This window comes from Brachionichthys hirsutus, chromosome 16 (assembly GCF_040956055.1).
Source record: "Brachionichthys hirsutus isolate HB-005 chromosome 16, CSIRO-AGI_Bhir_v1, whole genome shotgun sequence".
Taxonomy (NCBI): domain Eukaryota; kingdom Metazoa; phylum Chordata; class Actinopteri; order Lophiiformes; family Brachionichthyidae; genus Brachionichthys; species Brachionichthys hirsutus.
The window spans coordinates 4,094,427-4,114,763 of NC_090912.1; the positions used below are offsets into that span (position 1 = coordinate 4,094,427).

Consider the following 20,337-nt stretch of genomic DNA (forward strand, 5'->3'; position numbering starts at 1 on the left):
ACGATGATGGGGCGGTTGATCAGCTTCATGAGGAACTCCTCCGACTCACCTGGAGAGCAGCAAGGACGGCACGAGTCAGCCGACGCGTCGCCGCGGGACCGGCCCGAGTCAACAGCAAACCTCACTGACCGGCGGCGTCGACGGTGGCCGCCAGCTGGCCGTTTCTCTTGGCAGCGACGTATTTCCCGTTCGCAGCTCGAGAGTCAGCCTCTTCCCGCGCCACTCGATGTCAAAGTAGCAATTAGCTGACCTGCGGCGAGAAGGGAAAGCGTGAGAGGGAAGGAGAAGGGACGCCTCGGCGTGGCGGCGCGAAGGAAAGCGTGGGAGGGAAGGAGAAGGGACGCCTCGGCGTGGCGGCGAGGCGAGACGTCCCAGAAAGCGGCGCGTGAGAATCGAGTGGAAACGCTCGTCGCTCAGCTGCTCCGCCCAGAACGGATTCACGATGAGGATGAGCTTCCAAGGTGAATTTAGAAGCTTCCTCTTCTTCTTCCTCTTCCTCTTCCTCTTGGGAAAGAGGACGTTTTAGTTTTAGACCGCTGATGGAAACGGGAGGAGCGAAGCAAGTCTAATCCCAAGAATGCGATGGGGGGGGGGGGGACATTTGCTGCACTTCCTGCAGAGCCTTCTGTCGTCGGGTGAACGGCGTTCCTGCTCCATCTGGATCACATTCTGCTCCGTGGCTGGAATTGATCGCTAATCGGTTGGGCGTAAAAGACTGAAAGGTTTTATCAGTTTGAATGTTACACATCTCATCTTTGTATCGAAATGCATTGCGGTTAGCAAGGAGGAGCAATTCTGTTTTTACAAACATAAAAGGGGCTACGCTTAGCATCCTGGATCACAGGGTCAAAGGTCAACAGCAAAGCACTCTGGCTGGACATGAAAAGAAAGAACTCACTCTGCCCAATCTCAGGTCGCACACAGACGCACTTCATCTCCCACAGAATGCCTCAGCAAAGCAATCAGATCGCTCAGCATCCACACGCACACAGACAGAGACACACACACACACACACACACACACACACACACACACACACACACACACACACCATCAAAAGTCCTACATCAGCTCAAATTACCAGAGGGGACCCTTGGACCGGGAGCTGTGACGGACCAGTATCAGATTTCTGTGATTTCTGACACACACACCGACTGAAGCCAACGTGGTTGGTGTGTGTGTGCGTGTGTGTGTGTGTGTGTGTGTGTGTGTGTGTGCATGTGTGACGCTCACTTGGTGGAGGCGGTGCACTGCAGGCCGCCGTTGGCAGTCAGGGTCCAGTACTTCCCAGCCGCGGTGCGGAACGCACACTTCCTGTTTTCACGACAAATCTCCACCTGGAAGACCTCCTGGTCGCCCTCCTCATCCTGATTGGCTGACAGATCCATACCTGGGGGGGGGGGGGGCAGGGTGAGATTGTGGGAGGGTTTAGCTACACGTCGGTCACTCATGAGTAAAGTAAACTGGCGCATGTGTGTGTGTGTGTGTGCGTGCGCTAACTGTTCCTATACAGAATAGAGACCTCATTAAATTCACATCAACCCCATTAAAGCACTTAAGAGCAACAAAGAGGTAAACAAACACAGCTGAATGCAGACGCACACTGTACGCCACTCCCTATACACACACACACACACACACACACACACTCCGTCTCAGTTTTTCCACGGTCGCAGCGTCACAACTTTTAAAAAAGAGAAAACATGTCCGACTTGCCTTTGAGAAATACAAATATTCAAAAAGTAATTTGGACACGGTCCCTAACAGACCCAGCGTCGCACAAAGAGTTGGTCTGCAAGAGTTCCTGCACACGATCGGTGTCTGAGAGAAAAACACACACTAGTCCTCCTCCGGAGCCTCAGATTGAGTTTCTGCAGAACTATGTGGGGATGCACACACACACACACACACACACACACACACACAGATGGTCGAGAGGGAAAATATGACTGACTAATGGGAGCCACATGGTGTGGAGGTTGAGGCGGGGGGGGGTCAAAGAAGATGAAATGTAAGTTTAGCTAGAGAGGCGAGGAAGGAGTTGAGGTTCAGCCTCCCGGAACATCAGTCACCGAAGGAACTCCGGACGGCGCTCCCGTTCGCTCGGTCAGCCGGGAGCTCGGGAAGATTTATTTGTTTGGCATAAGGAATAGAGAGCAGCCCCCCTCCTCCCCCCCCCCCCCCCCCCTTTCTCCTCCCAACATTCTAAACCATTGTACAATAAGAGGCAGCAGCTTGTCACACATCCCATAGTGGGCACTGTTTTGAATGCATACTATGGAGATGATCCCTCAACGGGAAATTATATTTGCTGACTTGCTGCATTTGCTACTGGTGGACGGTGGAACCAGGAACCAGCTGGGGTAAAGAGTGAGCACTGCCCGTCTGGGGGGGGGGAGATGCATAAGGTTTAATGGAGGAGGAAGAGGAGGAGGAGGGTCTGCAGCAAGTCACACCAGAAGCAGTGACCAGAAGTAGTGACCACCCGCCCAGCAGCCAGCCGGATGGCGGCAGGCAACGCACGCACGCAATTGCATGAAGTGCGATTGTGTGCACCCCCCCCCCGCACCCCCCCATTGTTCAGCAGGCCTGAGCAAGGAGGCGACCAGCTGGGGCACAATCAGGGAGCCAAAGCATCGCCCTTTGTTCTGATCCAAACACCGGCGTTCACAGAGGACGCACAAACAGAACGCACAACGCCAGCCGGACTCCGACAAACGCAGAAATAGGTCAAGCATGCGAGCCGCAGCGTTCCGCCTCGGGATGTCCCAAATCTATTGGCGGATTGATTTTTCTGTGTTCAGTGTGTTGGGTGGACTGAAGTACATTAGAGAGCATTAGAGGAGACACCCCCACCCCCCCAGAGAGGAACAGAGAAACACCTTCGAGGTCGCCGAACACTGCCAAGGACGCCGGATCGGGCGAGAACTGCTGCGTGGATCCGTAACCAGCCCCCCCCCCCCAGTTACCCTGCAGGGATTAGCAAACACCAGACAAGGTCAGAGATGAGAATCTCCCGTCTCATTTCCTGCCAGCGACAGCAGGGGGGGGGGGGGGGTGAAGGCTACGGGAGGAGCGTCAGGGCCGGACATCACGGCCAGACGCAACACGGAGTCACGGCCTCCTTGAACCGCAGAACATTCAGACATTTTTCCTCCTCAAACAACAACATCATGCGGAGGCAGCATGTTTTCAGGACCAATCCATGAGCAAGGACGGAAACACGTGCTTTTACTGATCCGTAAAAATATTCACGCTGACAAACCCGACATTTAGGGTCAATCGATCCATTTTTTGTGTGATCCTGCTGACAAAACAATCAATAAAACAAATCCACGCTAGCCGCTTGCCATCGTTTTCCAGCCTCTACGCTGAAGCTAAAGTAAGCCGTCTGCTACCGCCCACAAATGATCGCATCTGGGGAGACGATCAGGTCCGTTTCCAAACGTCTAAATATTCCTCCCGAGACGAGGCCCCGAGCCTCCACGGCGTTGCTGAGCGCTTTACGTTCTGTCATGTTTTCAGAACGTGCAGGAAATTCAAACATCCACAGCGATGACTTCAAAAGCATTCAGGCCCGATCAGATGTTAAATTATTGATCCGAACTGCAGAGCCGTCAGAGGCAGAGGGGACGGAGGGGAATGTGGGTCGCTCCAGCGGCCAACGGGACACGATGGGCTCTCGTCCATCCAGCTAGAGAAACGTTTCGCCACAGTCAGGCGGCCACTTAAACGCCATCGAGCGCCAGGCTAGCTGACTGATAATGGCGTCTCTGCCGTTTTACAGTCTCTGGGAATTTGTGAGCGTCTCCGTTTTGCAAGGGGGGAAGAGGAGAGTGGACAGTAAAGGCCGGAAACAAGGGTCAGAATGATGCCGATTACAAGTTAGCCAGCAGACGTGAGAATACCCTGCAAGACGAATGACAAATATCAAGCGCGACGAACAAAATGAACCGCGTCGATTGAACAAAGCTGCTTTTGGGGTTTGACCCATTTAGGAGTCAAAAACCAATCCAGCAGACTTGGGCTGCCATCTCGGCTCAGGGCCGCCAGGCAGAGCAGCTGCCAGCCTGACTAACATGTGGAGCCGGTTTAATTCCACTCAGCGATTTAATCCACATCACAATGATCCAGTTGTTGGAGCTGAATGAGGTCTTCCTCCCAAAATCCAGACCTCGAGCTCCAACAATCAGTAATGAAAAAAATAAATAAACGACGATTGCTTAAAAATACTCGACTTCACGGATGCAGTCAATGCGTTTTGGTGAAAAACAATTAACTGAGATATTGAGGAACACATTTTGAAGCTCCATTTACTGCAATGTTAAAAAAAACAAAATAAGTGATCCAGAATCCCTTCTGGATCATCAAAATGTAATCATCCGTTTCTGGCAACAGTCCCGCCATTTCCTGAAAACTTAATCAGGATCCGTCTGTAGCTTTTTGAGTTATTGTACTAAAAGTCAAACAGACAGACCGACAAACATAGCCTCCCTCGCGGAGGTAATAAATCTTTAAGTATTTAATGTAATCGTTTTAGTACCAGAGGAGGAAGACGATGCCGCATCCGCCTCGGGATTTGGCAAAAATGTCTCACAGATAGCAATAACTTTCTTCTTTTTTTTTTAACACGTATGCAAATCCTGCCCTCGTTACATAAAAGGTCTCGCTCCAATTCCAGAGCTGTCTCCATGTCTCTGGTTTATTCAGCCTCCACCTTCTCCACTGGCCTCCAGCATTCACAGGGAAACGGTGATGTGGAACAAACACCCCCCGATGAGTAAACAAAGCAGGAAGACAAGGGGCAAGAGAAGAAAGCAATCCGGCGGACAAATGTATTGGGACATGTTGCCCTTAAACTTACAGGAATGTTTATGTCTAGATCCAATTTATGGACTCTGGATTAATTCCCGTGTTTCTCTCCACCGGTTAGTGACGGCTGGAGGCAGAGCGGAGGAGGGGTGAGGAGACGGAAGGGAAGGGAGCGGAGGATGGGGTGAGGAGACGGAAGGGAGACGAGCGGAGGATGGGGTGAGGAGACGGCGTAAAGAAAGAGCGGAACAATGAGCAAAGGGTGCGAAGAGATGCGAGCGAGGAAAGACACGGAGGACAAAAGAAGGTGGAGGGACAAATGTGTGTCTTCTAAGCGCTTGCATGAATACAATTATAGCTCCCAGACACACAAACGGACAAAATGAAAGACAAAGTAAATTAAAGACTGAGGTTAGGGGTGAGCCAACCGGAGACGGGTCACGGCCCTACATGATGATTACTCGGGGGGGGGGGCAGGTAAAGTAGAAGCACACACTTCACAAGCCGGGCTTGCACTTTGTTATTCTGTCTGCATTTTTAAGGCTTGATTTGCAGCACAAAAGGAAGCGTGAACGTGATTGGCCGACCACAACAGGAAACGGGACGGTTTAGCACGCGACAAAGGCGAAGAGGGACAGAAACATCTCGGCTTAGAAAGAACAATGACTCTCTTGAAGACTTCGGCTGTTTTTAAACCGCAAACACTTCTGTTACTAATTCTATGCAGGCTGCTTGTTGGGCAGCTGAGAATGTCAGGTTAGCCGTGGCATCAGGGCTATGGAACGTCAACGTCAAAGCTAACGATGGCTAGCTCATTAGTGCTAATAGGGATGACTAATGTTTTCCCATCTAAAAGTAGGCAGCAAAACTCCACTGCTCAGTCTGCCCATTAAAGGTAAGATTTAGTTTGTTGTTCAATGTCGGCCACTACAAAGACATCAAACGATCAAATACAAGGGGCCCCATAGCATGCGCCATAGGTGATGTGCTCAAGGGCACATCGGCAGTGCTCTGGAGGTAGACTGGCCCCTCTCCATCCACCAGCGCACACTCCATATCTCATCTTGGCCGGGACTTGAACCGGCATCCCTCCGGTTCCCAACCCACTGAGAATCATTCGTCAGCTCAGAGAGGTGGATTTTCTTCTTTTTTAACGCTGGATCAGATCTGGATTATTACTTGGATCCAGATCGACCTTTGACCTTTTGACTATAGCAAGACTACACTATGACAGGAAGCTCTACTGCAGATTATAACCTCATCAATAAATCAAGCTCACAAAGCATCACGGATTGAGGGATTATTTCAGTAGAACTGTTCTGTTGCTGCTCCGCTCTGAACGTTGGCGCACGCGTGCATGTCGTGCGTTTAGAGGGCTCATTCTTTGTTACACTCCTTTTTTTCAGGGGGGGGAGGGGGGGGGGGCAGTTGGTAGAAAAATCCCCTGAAAACACGATTTTGTATAATCTGCGCTTCAACATGGTGCTTTTCTCATCTTGTGTGTATTAGTGTGGATTAAAAAAGAAAAGAGACAATCACAGATTACACGACCTACCCCCTCAGGGTGTGTGCGTGTGCGTGCGTGCGTGTGTGCGCGCTGTGGGGGGGTTCAGTCTGACATTCCTCCACTTTAACCCGTCCCCTCCCACAGAGCGACCCGCCGGACCCACCGGACCCACCGGACCCACCTTGCCGCGTGGACACGTTCCTCTCGTTGGCCGCGGTGAGGACGACCTGCGGGTGGCTCTGCTCCAGCACGAACATCTCGTCCTTTCCCACGCGCGCGCTCTTACCGGACTTCATGGTACCGGAGGGCCCCGAGGCCGTGAGGTACCGCCCGCCGCAGTCCCGGAACGCCACCTTACCGGAGCGGAACTCCAGCGTGTAGCCCGTTCTCGCGTCCGCGGCGGCGACCAGCCGGCCGTCGCCCCGCAGGAAGCGGTTGTCGGAGGCCTGCAGGTGGTAGCGCCGCGCGCGGAACACCAGCGTGACCGTGGAGTCCACCCCCCACGGGACGTCCCGGTCGATGGCCATCTCGTCCGCCTTGGCGCTCAGGTGCGCGTACTGCTTGCGCGTCACGCTGAACACGTTCACCTGCGGGTGCATGGCGATGTGCACGCTCCACTTCTCCGCCACGGAGGCGGTCTTGGCGAAGCAGATGATCCGGTCCTCGGTGCCGCCCAGGTAGCGCTGGTGCGCCTCGGACTGCAGCGACCAGCGGCCGTCGTCGTGCGCGGTGATGACGAACCGGCACTCCGGGCCGGGGCTCTCGCTGTCCCCGGTCACGTCCCCGTCCACGTCGGCGGCGATGTAGCGGCCCAGGTGCGAGCGGAGGGAGAACACGTTCCCGCTGCGCTCGTCGCTCTGCTCCAGGGTCCAGATCTGCTTCTTCTTCATGCTCGCCGCGGACGCGTTGATCTTGAAGCCGAACGTCTCCGCCGTCAGGTACTTGTTCCCGCAGTTGATCAGGCCGAACTGGATCTGCAGCATGTCGCCGGTTCCGTTAGACGCGCCGTTAGCTGTCATGGTCGGTTGCGGACCGGACCGGTTCTGTGCGTGCGTGTGAGAGAGAGAGGGGGGGTGGGTGGGTGGTGGGGGGGGCTGATGAAAGGGTGGGATGCTGCGCCTGCCTCCGCGTGCTTCTCTTTGTTTGGTGAGCGTGTGTGTGTGTGTGAGCGCGCGCCCCCCACCCGGTCCTCGGTAACCCGTGCGTGTCTCTGCAGCGCGAGCCCGCCGCCGCGGCTGCAGCCTATATAACCATCATCGGTGACGCGGCGATGCAAGCCCCGCCCTCTCATCAGCTGGCCCAAAACCTGGGAGGGAAACTTTCCCTCCTCTCTCCTCCCGATGCTGCTTCTCATTCCAGATCAGCTCCTCCTTTTTTTTTATTTATTTTTTTACCCTCCTTCACAAAAACGTCTTATCAAATGTAAAACAAAATTTAGGCCGATATGACTAAAGATGAAATGCTGACTGGGGGGGGGGGGGGGGGGGGGGGGTGATGAATCGTCCCTCTCTCTCTTTCACGCTCATTAAGATGGACTCGGTATTCCATCACGAGGACGGGACGGAGGACACAAAGCTCTCATTCACGTCTTCATGCCCACGAAAGGCCCCCGGCTCTGTAGACAAAGAGCCCAAACAGGTCACTCTGGCATCGGCATCGGTATACGTGTGTGCACGAGAGCGCACGCAAAAACACAATGCGTGTACAAGTATACAAACGGCGTGGGGGGGTCACATCCCAGGCCAGCTGCATAAAACACGCAAAAGATCACAGCAGGAGTGGATGTGTGTCCTTCTCCGACGTGTCTGTCTGGGGGGGGGGGGGGGGGGGGGGGGTCCACATCCCAAACGTCATTCTTGAACCAGATCTGCAGGAGTCATGGTTTATCTTTATTTATTTATTTTTTGAAACCAATCTGAGCAGTTTTCTGTATCAGCCTTTTAGAAAGTAATCTGATCCTGACGTGTAATCTAATCAATCCCTCGCTCTCCGCTCTCTCCTGCCGTCTGGCTAAATCCAATATTCCGGCAGAATGTCTTCAGACAAATCCAACGTTGACGCGATTCCCAGAATACACAAGCACAGTAATAAAAATCACGACACGTGCTTTCATGGATACGTTTGCTTTTGGTTGCTAGGGAACATTTCACCATATAGCTATACCAAACGGAACAGCTCGGAACCTCCAAAGAGTGATTTAAGATGAATTTTCTAAAGCTGCATGCGGAGGAATGCAAAGTAGCCGTAACTATTAAGAGTAAATCTTCCTGTTAGGGTTACGGCAGGCGAGGAAGGCGTAACTACGTGCCTGCAAAGTGCAAATCCCTCGCCTCACCGCTGTGCCAACTGCAGAACGAAGTAACCAAGAGGATGCAAATGAATAATTGATTCAGGTTTGTTGTTGGATTAACAGTCTGCACTTACGCCACCTGCAGACAGGGTAGCAATGCTACCGCTGCCTCAAAAGGCACGGGGCAGACCAATCAGCATCCTCGACTAAAACACACCTCTAAGCTGGAACCAATCAGAGCATCTTACTCGGGTCTGCGGTACAATATCCACCAATCAGCAAGGCCTCGTTCCAGATGTGGCCACAAAACAGGAGTTTTGATGAAATGGAACATCCGGGGATTTCAAATGGTAAAACTGTCTCCGGTGAACAGGCTGGCCTTGTGTTTGCTGCCGTGGAGGCGCCGCCGCTGCTTCACGCCACGACTCGGGAAACCTCGTAGGAGAATAAAGATGCGTCTCACATCGGCTGAAAACAATGACGCGGAAATGTGTATTCAGAAGAAGAAAGGGTCTCAAATTGTTTCTACAAAAACTACAACGCTAAAAGAAATGGGCCGAGCACTTAAAGAACGAATCCCTGATTACAGCTGGTCTTTCTATTGATTGCATTGATCAATTTCGTGATGGGATTCGAGCCTCGGCCCATCTCTGTCTCCTCTCCTCTTTGTCTGGTCGTTGGGATTCCGTTTCATCAGAAAGAAAGACGAGCAGGATCAGCAGCAGGAAGTCGCACAAGATGGCCACCAGACAATCTGCCTCATGGCTAAAAGGAAGGGATTAAAACTGGATTGTTTTCTCTCTGGAATATTTCAGATTTGTTCATTTCTTGTTGCCTCACAGAGCCCCAGTTATTCTCCCTGTTCATCATGCGGCATTTCTGACTGCATTCCTCCTTCATCTGGTAGCGTGTGAACTGGCTGTGTGACCCGTGTGCGATGGCGTCCCTCGCTATCACAAAGGAATGCGTGTGTGTTTGCTTGCGAGTGTGATTGTGCGCACAGCTGCGGCCGCACCAGAGCCTCCTCTCTCCCAACAAAGACATGGAAGCTGGTGCCGATGGGAAACACCATCCGCTCCAACTCCTCGCCTTCGCCTCCATTCTCCACACAGTCGTCAGGTTAGAGGTCAGCGTGTGTGTGTGTGTGTGTCCATATCTGTGTGTGCTTTGGGGGTGCCTCCAGCTCCTCCACCCTCTCATTGTCATGGCGACCACAAAGCAGTTGAACCAAGATCCACAGTGCAACTTCATGGCGTCTGTTAAAGCTCACAAAGCGATATAGGTCAGCCAACAGAAACAGAGCGGTGTGTGTGTGTGTGTGTGTGTGTGTGTGTAAGTGTCACATCATCTCATTTTCAACCCCCCCCCCCCCCCCCCCCCCACACACACACACCTTGGTTTCACCTTCCGAGATGAAACGAAGGTCAAGTGAGTGTGTGTGTGTGTGTGTGTGTAAGTGTCACATCATCTCATTTTCAACCCCCCCCCCCCCCCACACACACACACCTTGGTTTCACCTTCCGAGATGAAACGAAGGTCAAGTGAGTGTGTGTGTGTGTGTGTGTGTGTGTGTCCTTCAATGCATTGTGGGGGTTTGCCGGCGCCTCTAATACTGACTAAAGGGACACCTGATCAGGATGCCACTAAAAATACCTCTTCCTGCATCTCAGCAAGCGCCTGTGACATCACATCCTGTCCTCATGAATGAGCGCCGTTCATGGCCACTACCTTGTGCAGCTCCTCTGTTCTCTCAGGCACAGGTTCGGATTCGAACCTGTGACCTTTTCATTTACTTTTTAATCTCAAGCGGCTCTGATTTTTACTCTACGTACAAACATATTTAAATAGTTCACTCTAAATGGCTGAAGATGTGCTCGTATTATCTCAGATATCCTAATCCATATCTTTGGATTCTGCTCTCATGTAATTATATTGATTCTGCCTGCACAGATCCTTACTGTATTACCACGATCTGATGTGTGTGTTGTCTTATAAAATTGTATTCATAAAGTTTTACTTTATCCTACCTCTTTTACCAGGTCGTTGTTCTGCTGCCTGCCTAGAGGCGCGCTGGTCTGCCACCTACTGGCTACATCAGCGCACTACACCCACATCCGATCAATTAACCACTGCTGAATCTCTCTCTCTCTCTCTCACTCACTCACACACACACACACACACAGTGTATTTAATTGATCTGGCAGCTGAAACAGATTATTGCCACCACTTTACTCTTTCATCTCTGGGGCTTCTCTCTCACCTTCTCCCTTCCTGCTTTTCATCTCATGGGCATTAAAGAGTTGTAGATGCTAATGATATGCCCCTCTCTCAACAAAGGGTCGGAGGCCCCTTGCCCAGCCTCTTTGGACACACCCACACCCACACACACACACACACACACACACCAGCCCCAGCTGTTCTCCGGCCTTCTGTTACACAAATATAGCCACTGCTGTTTTTAATTACACATGTATGTACTAAACATATACTTTTTAAAGACAAATATGAAGAGACAGACTCCGTGTCATAGTGTCCAAATATAGATATATATATATTCTTGAAATGTTTTCTGTAGTTCCCATTGATTTTACAGTACATTTATTATTATAACATCCTGGGGTGAATAATTGATGATTGAGAAGTCATAATGGAAGGCAGCAGGTGTGTGACAGACATGCACCATCTGCTGGATGAGATCCCCTCTGTTCCAGGAGGTCATCCAGGCGGGCCCCCTGGTTCTGTTTCAGCTCGTTCCACCGATGGAGCTCATCCTTGGGGTGAACCTTGACGTTTGAGAGAAAATATTCCACAGAATGCTACGTGATTTACCCGTGTGCATTTAAAGGCATCCGTTGTGTCAGGAGGAATTATTCAGCAGACAGATTATACACAAATATAATATATATATATTATTAATATATATCATGTACAGAAAACGGGAGATCTTTTATGGATAGAAATGTGTTTCTTTTTATGCAATCAAACAAAAAATGGATTTGCAAGCAAAAATAATGATGTTTATAGATAACAATGGTCTTGTTTGAAAATATATTTTTAAATTGCAGCGCCATATGTAGTTCAGGATCAGCACTGGACAGCTCCATATGTCGCAGGCTACAGATGTAGTTCAGGATCAGCACTGGACAGCTCCATATGTTGGACCAGGTTATTCAGAATTTCATTGTGAAGGACTGACAAGCCCTCAGAGTTGTTAAGAACGTTGAGGTTCAGGGAACTGCTTCAGGTCCTTGAAGCGTGCGTCGAGTAATGAAGGGGGCATTTCCGCGGGAGAGAAATGTTTTACTTTTTATGCAATCAAACAAAAACAAAATAATGATATTGATAGATAATAATGGTCTTGTTTGCAAATACCTTTTTAAATTGCAAATCCATTATCCCTGTTTTAGCTCTGAATGGTGGATCGAGTCAACAGGATTTCCATCACATGACTGAGGAGGACGTTTAGCGGTCTGTAATTGTACACCAGCGAGAACAAACAATTTGATTCTCCGGGTTTTAACGGTGACATCATGAGAAATTAGGTCAGCCTATAATATATGGAAGACAATTTAAAGCACTCACACACTCAACGTGTTCCATTTCCTCTCAATAACAATGTGGTTCCTTCACACACACACACGGATGCAAGCAAATTCCTTTTTCATTACAAAAAAAACCCAACCCACTGTGACTAACCCAGTTATCCGTACATTACCAAGGAAACGGGGAAAACAAGGGAGAATTCCGAGCCCAGCTTGCCGTGTCACAAACGTCACAGGCTCTCAGGTTGTCTCGGTTATGCAACAGCTTGGAAGTACGTTCCAGGCTATCAGCTTACAACCAGATGAGCCGACGAAAGTGGAACTACATCCCTCTGTCGCCCCATCTCCCGCCCTCCTCCACTTATTTTTTTCCCCCCATTATAATATAATCCCTGTGCTTCAACAGGGTGGACAGAGAGGTTGTCCAAAATCAACATGCAGAAAAAAAGAAAGAAAGTGCTTGAAGAGAAAGACCTGGGATTGGAGTGATGAGGATTAACGGCAGATCTCAGAGTAGAGTCTCCTTAAAAGGCAATCCAGTTCAGGCGATTACCTGCAGGTCCTGGCCAATGACTGTGCAGCAGGTCATCCACCTGTAAATGCCTCATCGCTGCGCTCGACTACACGCTGAGATCACAGCTCTCTGTAGTACTCTGGAGGGGGGGGGGGGGGGGGGGGTGTCATAAAGAGCTTTTACAGATGCTTGTATTGAATGTCCCTCCCTGTGCATCCGCACACTGAGCCTGCTCTTGGTTAACGCAGCATATAGCTTGTGTGTGTGCGTGCGTGCGTGAGTGTGCGTGCATGGTTACGCAACAAGGAAAACGCAGTGCCTCTTGACCTACATTTTGGGGGTCTGACTGAATCCCACTGCTTAGGGAATCCCCCATCATGTTGCACTTAAAGACACATTTAAGCACAAACAAACATCTTCAGCTAATACTTATGGCTTTATCCTTTGTCTCTGGCCCTTCTCAGCTTTCCTTACCAAATGTTCTCGTCCAGTGCCACACACGATGAGCCAGTTCTTTAAAAGCAGCATTCCAACTGTAACCCATGGGTATGAAGTGAGCACGCGCGTGTGTGTGTGTGTGCTTAGAAAACGATAGTGAGGCTCGGACACAGCTGGTGAAATCTTGCAGTCAAAGCAGCAAGATAGAAGGTGAAAACAGGGAGAAGAGGGGAGAGAAGGAAAGGAAAGGAGGGATTGTTTTATATGGAAACCCCGCCAAGCAAGCCCGTTAACCGTCACACACACACACACAGAGTTGGGGAGTTAATTGCCGTGCCAGCACATCATCCACAGAGGAGGAATCCAGTCTAGTGTGTTATCCTGACGAAGACATCGGCCATGACATCACCTCCTGGTTCCTCTGGGATGTGTGTGTGTGTGTGTGTGTGTGTGTTAGGCTGGTGAAGATAGAGGGGTGAGGTCGGGAGGACTGGAGGCTCTGGCTTGTGGGTGGGAGAAAGGGGAGGAGGGGTTAGACGTTAGAGGGATCCTGAATTAATCCAGTTCTCTTTTTTCCTGCACTTAAGGCCCATTAATCTCAACTCTCCCCCATTTGTTCTAACATTTTCCATTTCTTCAAAAAACTTTGAGTGTGTGTGTGTGTGTGTGTGTGTGTGTGTGAGGGGGAGGGTTGATGATGGGAATGCACTGAGTCAGTAGAGGTCACGTAGAGACAAACTGCAGAGGAATGAAAGAGGCCTCAATTAGAATCTGGTCTTTAACTTCCTGTTAAACATTTTGCAGATGATGCAGAGACAGAAAATGATTATACCGTACTTTAATTTAGCTTTTTATAGTCTTCATTCATTCTTATGGCTGAAATATTTGTTGTTTTGCCATTGAGTTACGTACAAATATGCATGCCCCCCTCCCCCTGAAGATTTATTCTCATCACTTATGTAAAACCTTGAAATTTCATTTTGTACTGCTCAAGATTATCATTGCAAATGTTAGCATGCTAACAGGTGGAATAAAAAAAGTAAACATGCTACATGCAAGGCTAGATCTGCTAAACATGATCATGTTAGAATGTGAATGTGTACAGGTACAGCCTCACTCACCAGCATTACTCTGCAGTCTTTTCTAAATATAAACCTTATCAAGCTGAGAAACCTTGAAGTTGAACATTAACAGTCGCTAATAAGCTGAAATGCAAGGCTGGGATAACAAAGTTTGCGAGGGAGTGTGTTGAGGGTTCATGTTGTTGTTTAAAGATAGCGCTGCTATTTTAATCCTGAACACGGGAAAAATCAACTGATTTGAGGGATTAAAAAAATATATAATAACTCATTAAATGTTATTTTCTGTGTAGATAAATACCAGCTAAACTCAAAACATGAACCTTCATTAAGAGTACCAACACCCGGGCGTAATTTCTGTCCTTCCTCAATGTTTGTATATTCTGCATTTTTCATGCTGGATCTTGAATGCTACTTAGATCCAGATTTGGGTTTTCATTATACTTTATTATTATTATTATTAGTAGTAGTAGTACTAGCATTTATGTATTGAAGCTGCAGCTGCAACCCACACAGTGGTTTTTGAAGCGAGCGGAAATGTGGCTTTCATTGCACACATAAGGCAAATACCACAATATAGTATTGTCTCTTACACAATCCTAAATGCAGTTATTAGATAGTAGGGCAAGAGGAATCTGGTTTCCAATAGGGGGTAAATCTCTGGTTTGATCCTGATTATTCTGTGTAGAGGTCATACAAAAAGGTCAAAAACCATCAGACAGACACACACACACACACACGCACGGACACACAGCGTTGTCTGTCTTATCTCAGAAGGAAGCAAGAATGTCGTCTGTAGTTTCCAGTTAATAAAACATCTTTCTCTCACAGTCATCGGAGGCGCACTCACTCATAGACGGAGATACACTTTTCCTCTGACACTTCCACACACACATGGCCTTACTGTCGGCTCTGAGGACACACACACTGGACAGAACACACACACACACACACACATGATTTGACAGTCCTTAGGGGGGGTGAAGCTGATTTCTCGGAGACGGCCTCCCATGTGACTGGACTCGCATTCTTCAGATTGTTGTCACGTGACAACCTTAAAGATTTCCTTTTATGGATGTGGGCATTAAGAGGAGGGCGTGGCCTCACCAATACAATCTCAATAAATACATACACACAGTCAAAGAATGCACAAAACTGTATGTCATTACACCTCACACACTCCTGCTACACAAACAAACACACAGGGACACAGGGGGGCGAGGGAGTCAGGAACTGGCAGCATCCTTTCCAAACACTCTTTTTATTATTGATCTCTTTACCTTTTGGAGATCTTTATTTTTACTTTGTACATAGTTGTTTGTTGTGTTGTTTTTAGCGTTTTTTATATAACCCCCCCCCCCCCCCCCCCCCCCCCACACACACACACACCCACACACACACACAATTAATAACATTGAAACACCAGGAAACAGCTGGAACAGCCATTTGCAATGGTAAAAACCCCCAACCTTGCTGGGTGTCTGCAGGCTCTGCTACATTTAACATGAGAAACTGATCCTTTGCCCAACATTTACTAAATAGCCTTGGATTCTTAGCCGTTATTTAGAGCAGATGGAATGTATTATCTGTCTGTGACAGGCACATAACAAGATAGCCAGGACATTCCAAAGTAGGGAACACGAGCCTTTGCGTATTTACCTCTAAAATAGTCAAATGTCCACATATTGAGTCTAAAAACAATAGACTCATATCATATCATACTGAATAGCTCCGTCTGGACTTCGATCGGCTGTAACATAAAGCTAGTGTGCTTCACTAAGCTGAAGGATTGCTGCCGTGCGCAACTAAGAGGCTTCCAGCATGCTTATAAGCAGCGCCTGCAAACCCGTTTTTGAATGTGCTCCTTAGTAAAATAAAGAAAAGACAGGATGGTGATTATTAATAAGAGGAAAGATTAAGCCAAAAAAAAGAGGAAGAGAATTGTGTCCAAAAAAAGATCCGATATGCGGCGAGCTCAAAGAAAAGACGGCGAAGGATTGAAGGAAAGGTGTGGCAGCATCGTGAATTCTCTATAGGCTGCACATTCCCTGATGCCGGTCTCCAATAGCCCGGCTCTCCACATCCTCTTTACACCGCTTCCTGCCTCTGTTGCTGGCCTATGCCCTTATATGGCAGCCGCCGGCAGCCAATCGCCGCCTAGGACGTGGCCATTCAAACAGCGAGGGTGAGATGTGAGAAGGGTGGGAACTGCAAACAGAAATGAATTGCATTTGCACCATGCAAAACAATATGTCCCACCAGAAGACACACACGCACACACACACACACACACGCAAAGGGAGAGGAGAGGAGGATGAGGACAGGCGTGGCTTTAACATTAACATTTTGCTCACACTCTGATGATCCAAAGAAAAGATGATGAAGGAGAAAGAGAAGTCGTGGCGGCGTGGCAGCCTGTGGTGTTACGTAAGGAAAGCAGAGCGCTCACGCCACCGACTTGCAGACTAAAGTATGCGGCCGTGTAGGCGGGTGACCTCTCTCACTACGCTCCAGCGACAGCCGAGGGGGGGGGGGGCAGCAACACAATAAGGAAGCTCAGGAAGAGAAAGCAGGGCCTGGGTCAGGCAAGAGGACAGAAGCCCCCAAATGAGCCAATCAGAGGGCGAGTGGTTTGTGAGGCGAGCCAATCCCAGCAAATGAAGCCACCCAGCAGACAGAGACAGATGGCCGAGGATAGCTAAGCCTTCCTGGGTGCAGCAGCACCACACAGGGGGGGGGGGGGGGGATAAAGAGGATTTATAGGTTCCTCCTGTGTAGCGCAGACTCCACACTTCAGCACACTCTTTTGTCTTTGTAGTAAACTCCTCAGTCTTCCCTGTACGTTCTGTCCGCTCCGATATTTCCTGTCCACGGGACAAACATGGACAGGGGGGGGGGGGGCCTCCATCCGTACTGTGAAGCATTTAGAGACGACGGAAGCAAAGATAAGCATATCGTTTTGTCGTCAAGACATTCTTTCATCATCCTGTCATCAATGCTTGTGTTATTCAGGTCTTACCACAATATCGAGACCTCTTTTTTATGTTTTTAAACTCAATCTTTCTTTTTCATGTATTACTATTGTAATTATCAGTTTATTAGGGTACCTAATCTAGTCTTATTTAATGTACTCCGGGTTTTGGTGACGGAGGCCGTCATCAGCCACGGCCTTGAACGGCCCCTCAGCCGCTATCTGTGGCCAATAAAGGGACAGGGCGTCAGGAAAACGCAAGGAAGTACAGGAAGTGGAATGGAAGAAGAAGAAGAAGAAGAAGAAGAAGAGACATAATGTCATGTGTGTGATCGTGACCAAGAGGAACAAAACAACCATCAGACCAAAGTGTGCTTATTAGATTAAAACTGGGTCACACATTTCAAGATCATCACATGATTTTCAAAGAGCGTAGCGATTCACCGGCGCAGCTCTCGACTCCGATCGATTACTAGAGGAAGACATTTGGCTCGAATCACTAAACACATTTGTTTTGACGTTCCTTCAGCTATGGCTGGAGCTACACCACCATGACATGTGCCTGTTAGTCAACTCAAATGGGTTTCATCCCATTAATGATACGTGGTCTGTAATCTGGAATACTCCAGTTGCTGTGGACAGAAGAACCTGTGGACAAAACGTGCAGGGAAAGAGTCGGGAATCCATTTTTTAGGAGTGTTATGTCATGAGGAATGACAGCGGATACTGGTCAGGATGGGGCGCGGCCCATGTGTGTGTGGTGTGTGTGGGTGTGTGTGTGTGAGAATAAGAAGTGGGGGGTTGGAGTTAAGGAACCATTTTGGCTGTAAATGGGAAACTAATCCAATTGGAGTATAAGAGCAGGCCAGCTGGCAAATACAACACAGTAACCCACACCCACCCACCCACCCACACACACACACACACACACACACACACACACACACACACACACACACACAGCTGGTAACTGTGCCATGGAGTCGCCACAACGGCCTCGGGATCAATGACGCTGCAAAGAGCTGATCTATTGGCTTTATCATTGCAGAGGGAGGTGGGAGGAGGTGGGAGGAGGTGAGGCAGGAAGGGGGTAAGGGGAGCGTGGTGAATGGGGCTTCCCTCTCAGAAACTACGACCAGACACAGATGCTCAGCCAGTCACTATTAAACAGGCCACAAAGGCAACAGAGAGGCTGGGGGGGGGCACGACGACGACGCTGAGCATGATGGGAGAATGGATGAATGAGGAAAGATGATAATGAGAGTGAAGCTGATAAAATACGCTACTGCTAGCAGCCATTTAGCATAGAAATGACCTTTAACTGAGATGCTTCTATCTCTTGACTCTTATCATTCCTTGATTCCTTGATTATCTTGATTTATTCAACTTAACGTCATAATCATGGGAAAAAAATAACCTAATTTAATTGATGCCATAATTGAGTAAGTTCTGACCAGTAACCGCCAACTTCAGATCAATGAAGTTAGTTATAATTGCTGGTTATGTTAACATCCTCAAAGTTCTGGAAAGTAGCCATCATCGCAGCTAGCATGAAGATAATGAACAAAAAAATGTCCCACGAGTCCAAGAGAGATTTATTTATCTTCACGGGATTTGGCCAAGACATCCATATCTTTTTTCTTTGATCATGAGAGGATGTTTTTCAGACATCTTAATTTCCCAATTTTAACTTGAATGCAACAATAATTCCCTGGAAAAAAAAATCCATCCTAAAGATGGACAAAGTCACTTAATAAAGACACAAAATAATAATAATAAATAATAATATATGTTACACACGTGACACGAGATAAATGTTCAACATGACGTATTCTTTTCCCATCATCTTCCTCTTTTGCCTCCATCATCATCTTCATTCCACTCAAGTCCACATTCCCAGGTCTCACTTCACTAAACTAATCGTGACTAATGTTTTTTGTATCGAGCTGCAGCCTTGCAGGGAGTTGAAGTTAGAGTCAAGGCAACAAAATGTTGAACTCTGTGTGTGTGTGTGTGTGTGTGTGTGTGTGTCTGTGTGTGCATGGATAATAGATCTCTATGTCCAGCAATACCCATTAGGTTTCACGGTTCCCCTCCCATCCCCCACAAACCGGCAAGATCACGCCTTTGTTAAAATGGGTACAAAATAGTAAAGCCTACGTGAAAAGAGAGACCCCATAAATAGAGACAGAGAAGAGTGAGAAGGAGGAGATTTGTAAATGATTGCCTTCCCAGATTGACAGTAAAGAGATACTTATGGCGTCTTTACTCATTGCAGGAACAGGAAACCACGGCTTTAGTATAGAGTGGGGAGGGGCAATGCTGCAGAACGAACCGTTTGTTCTTTGGGGCAGCTGCTGGCTGGTCATCTTATGTGAAGGAAAAAAAACCTAATGACGTCTCACGAGGGCGTCACAACGGCCTCGGGTCGCTGGGAAGGATCGAGGCGCGAGTGCGTTCCATTAAAATGAACATTTATTCCATACGATGTAGTCGAAATATGAAGGCATGTGAGAAATCAGATCTGTCATTAGAGCCCGAAACACACTCTCACGTGCACGTCCAAACATGCCGAGCTCTGAGACTCGCAGGAGTCCTGTCACCAAAGAGCATTCGTTCATGATTAGCTGCCGTCATTCAAAGTTCATAGACACGCGTGGCAGGGGTCAAGTTCGTTCATGATTTACGGATCACATGGCAATGGCGATAGGGGGGTGGGGCTTCGGTGTGTCAAAGGTAAAATGTTCAAGTGTTCACCTGCTGTTGACTCAAAGCTGCTGCAGGTGCTAAGAACATAATGATTTAATAACGATAGCCAAAATGTACCTCAACGATCTGGACACACGTGTGTTCACATTAATTACCTGATGTGATGATGTGATGTCAATTATGTATACATAATTGACATCACATCATCACATCAGGTAATTTTGTCATTTTTATATGGGGGTTTCCATTCAAATTGAACAAGCACAATTTATTTACATGTCAAACTGTGACCTTGATGCAGGTTAGAAGGGGATTAGTGACTTCCCACCTTTAAGCGTGGCTAGGCTAGCTGTTTCCGCCTGTTCTCAGCGTATGTGCTGAGCTAAACCAAGCTAACAGCAGCTGTAACAGAGTTTGAAGTGGTATAAATCTTTTCATCTTTTAGTTTTTTTTATCCAAAGTTTCCTTTGAGGT

The 20,337-nt window shown here is 48.5% G+C and overlaps 1 protein-coding gene across 1 annotated transcript in view; it reads right to left on the bottom strand.

The window, feature by feature from the left end:
• Nucleotides 1-7,339, bottom strand: part of fscn1a (fascin actin-bundling protein 1a) — a 7,800-nt gene extending 461 nt beyond the window's left edge. The window contains 5 exon segments of the mRNA XM_068749784.1: nt 3-49; nt 130-201; nt 204-250; nt 1,235-1,391; nt 6,502-7,339. Coding sequence (XP_068605885.1) covers nt 3-49; nt 130-201; nt 204-250; nt 1,235-1,391; nt 6,502-7,339 — 1,161 coding nt within the window.
• Nucleotides 7,340-20,337: the final 12,998 nt, after the last annotated feature.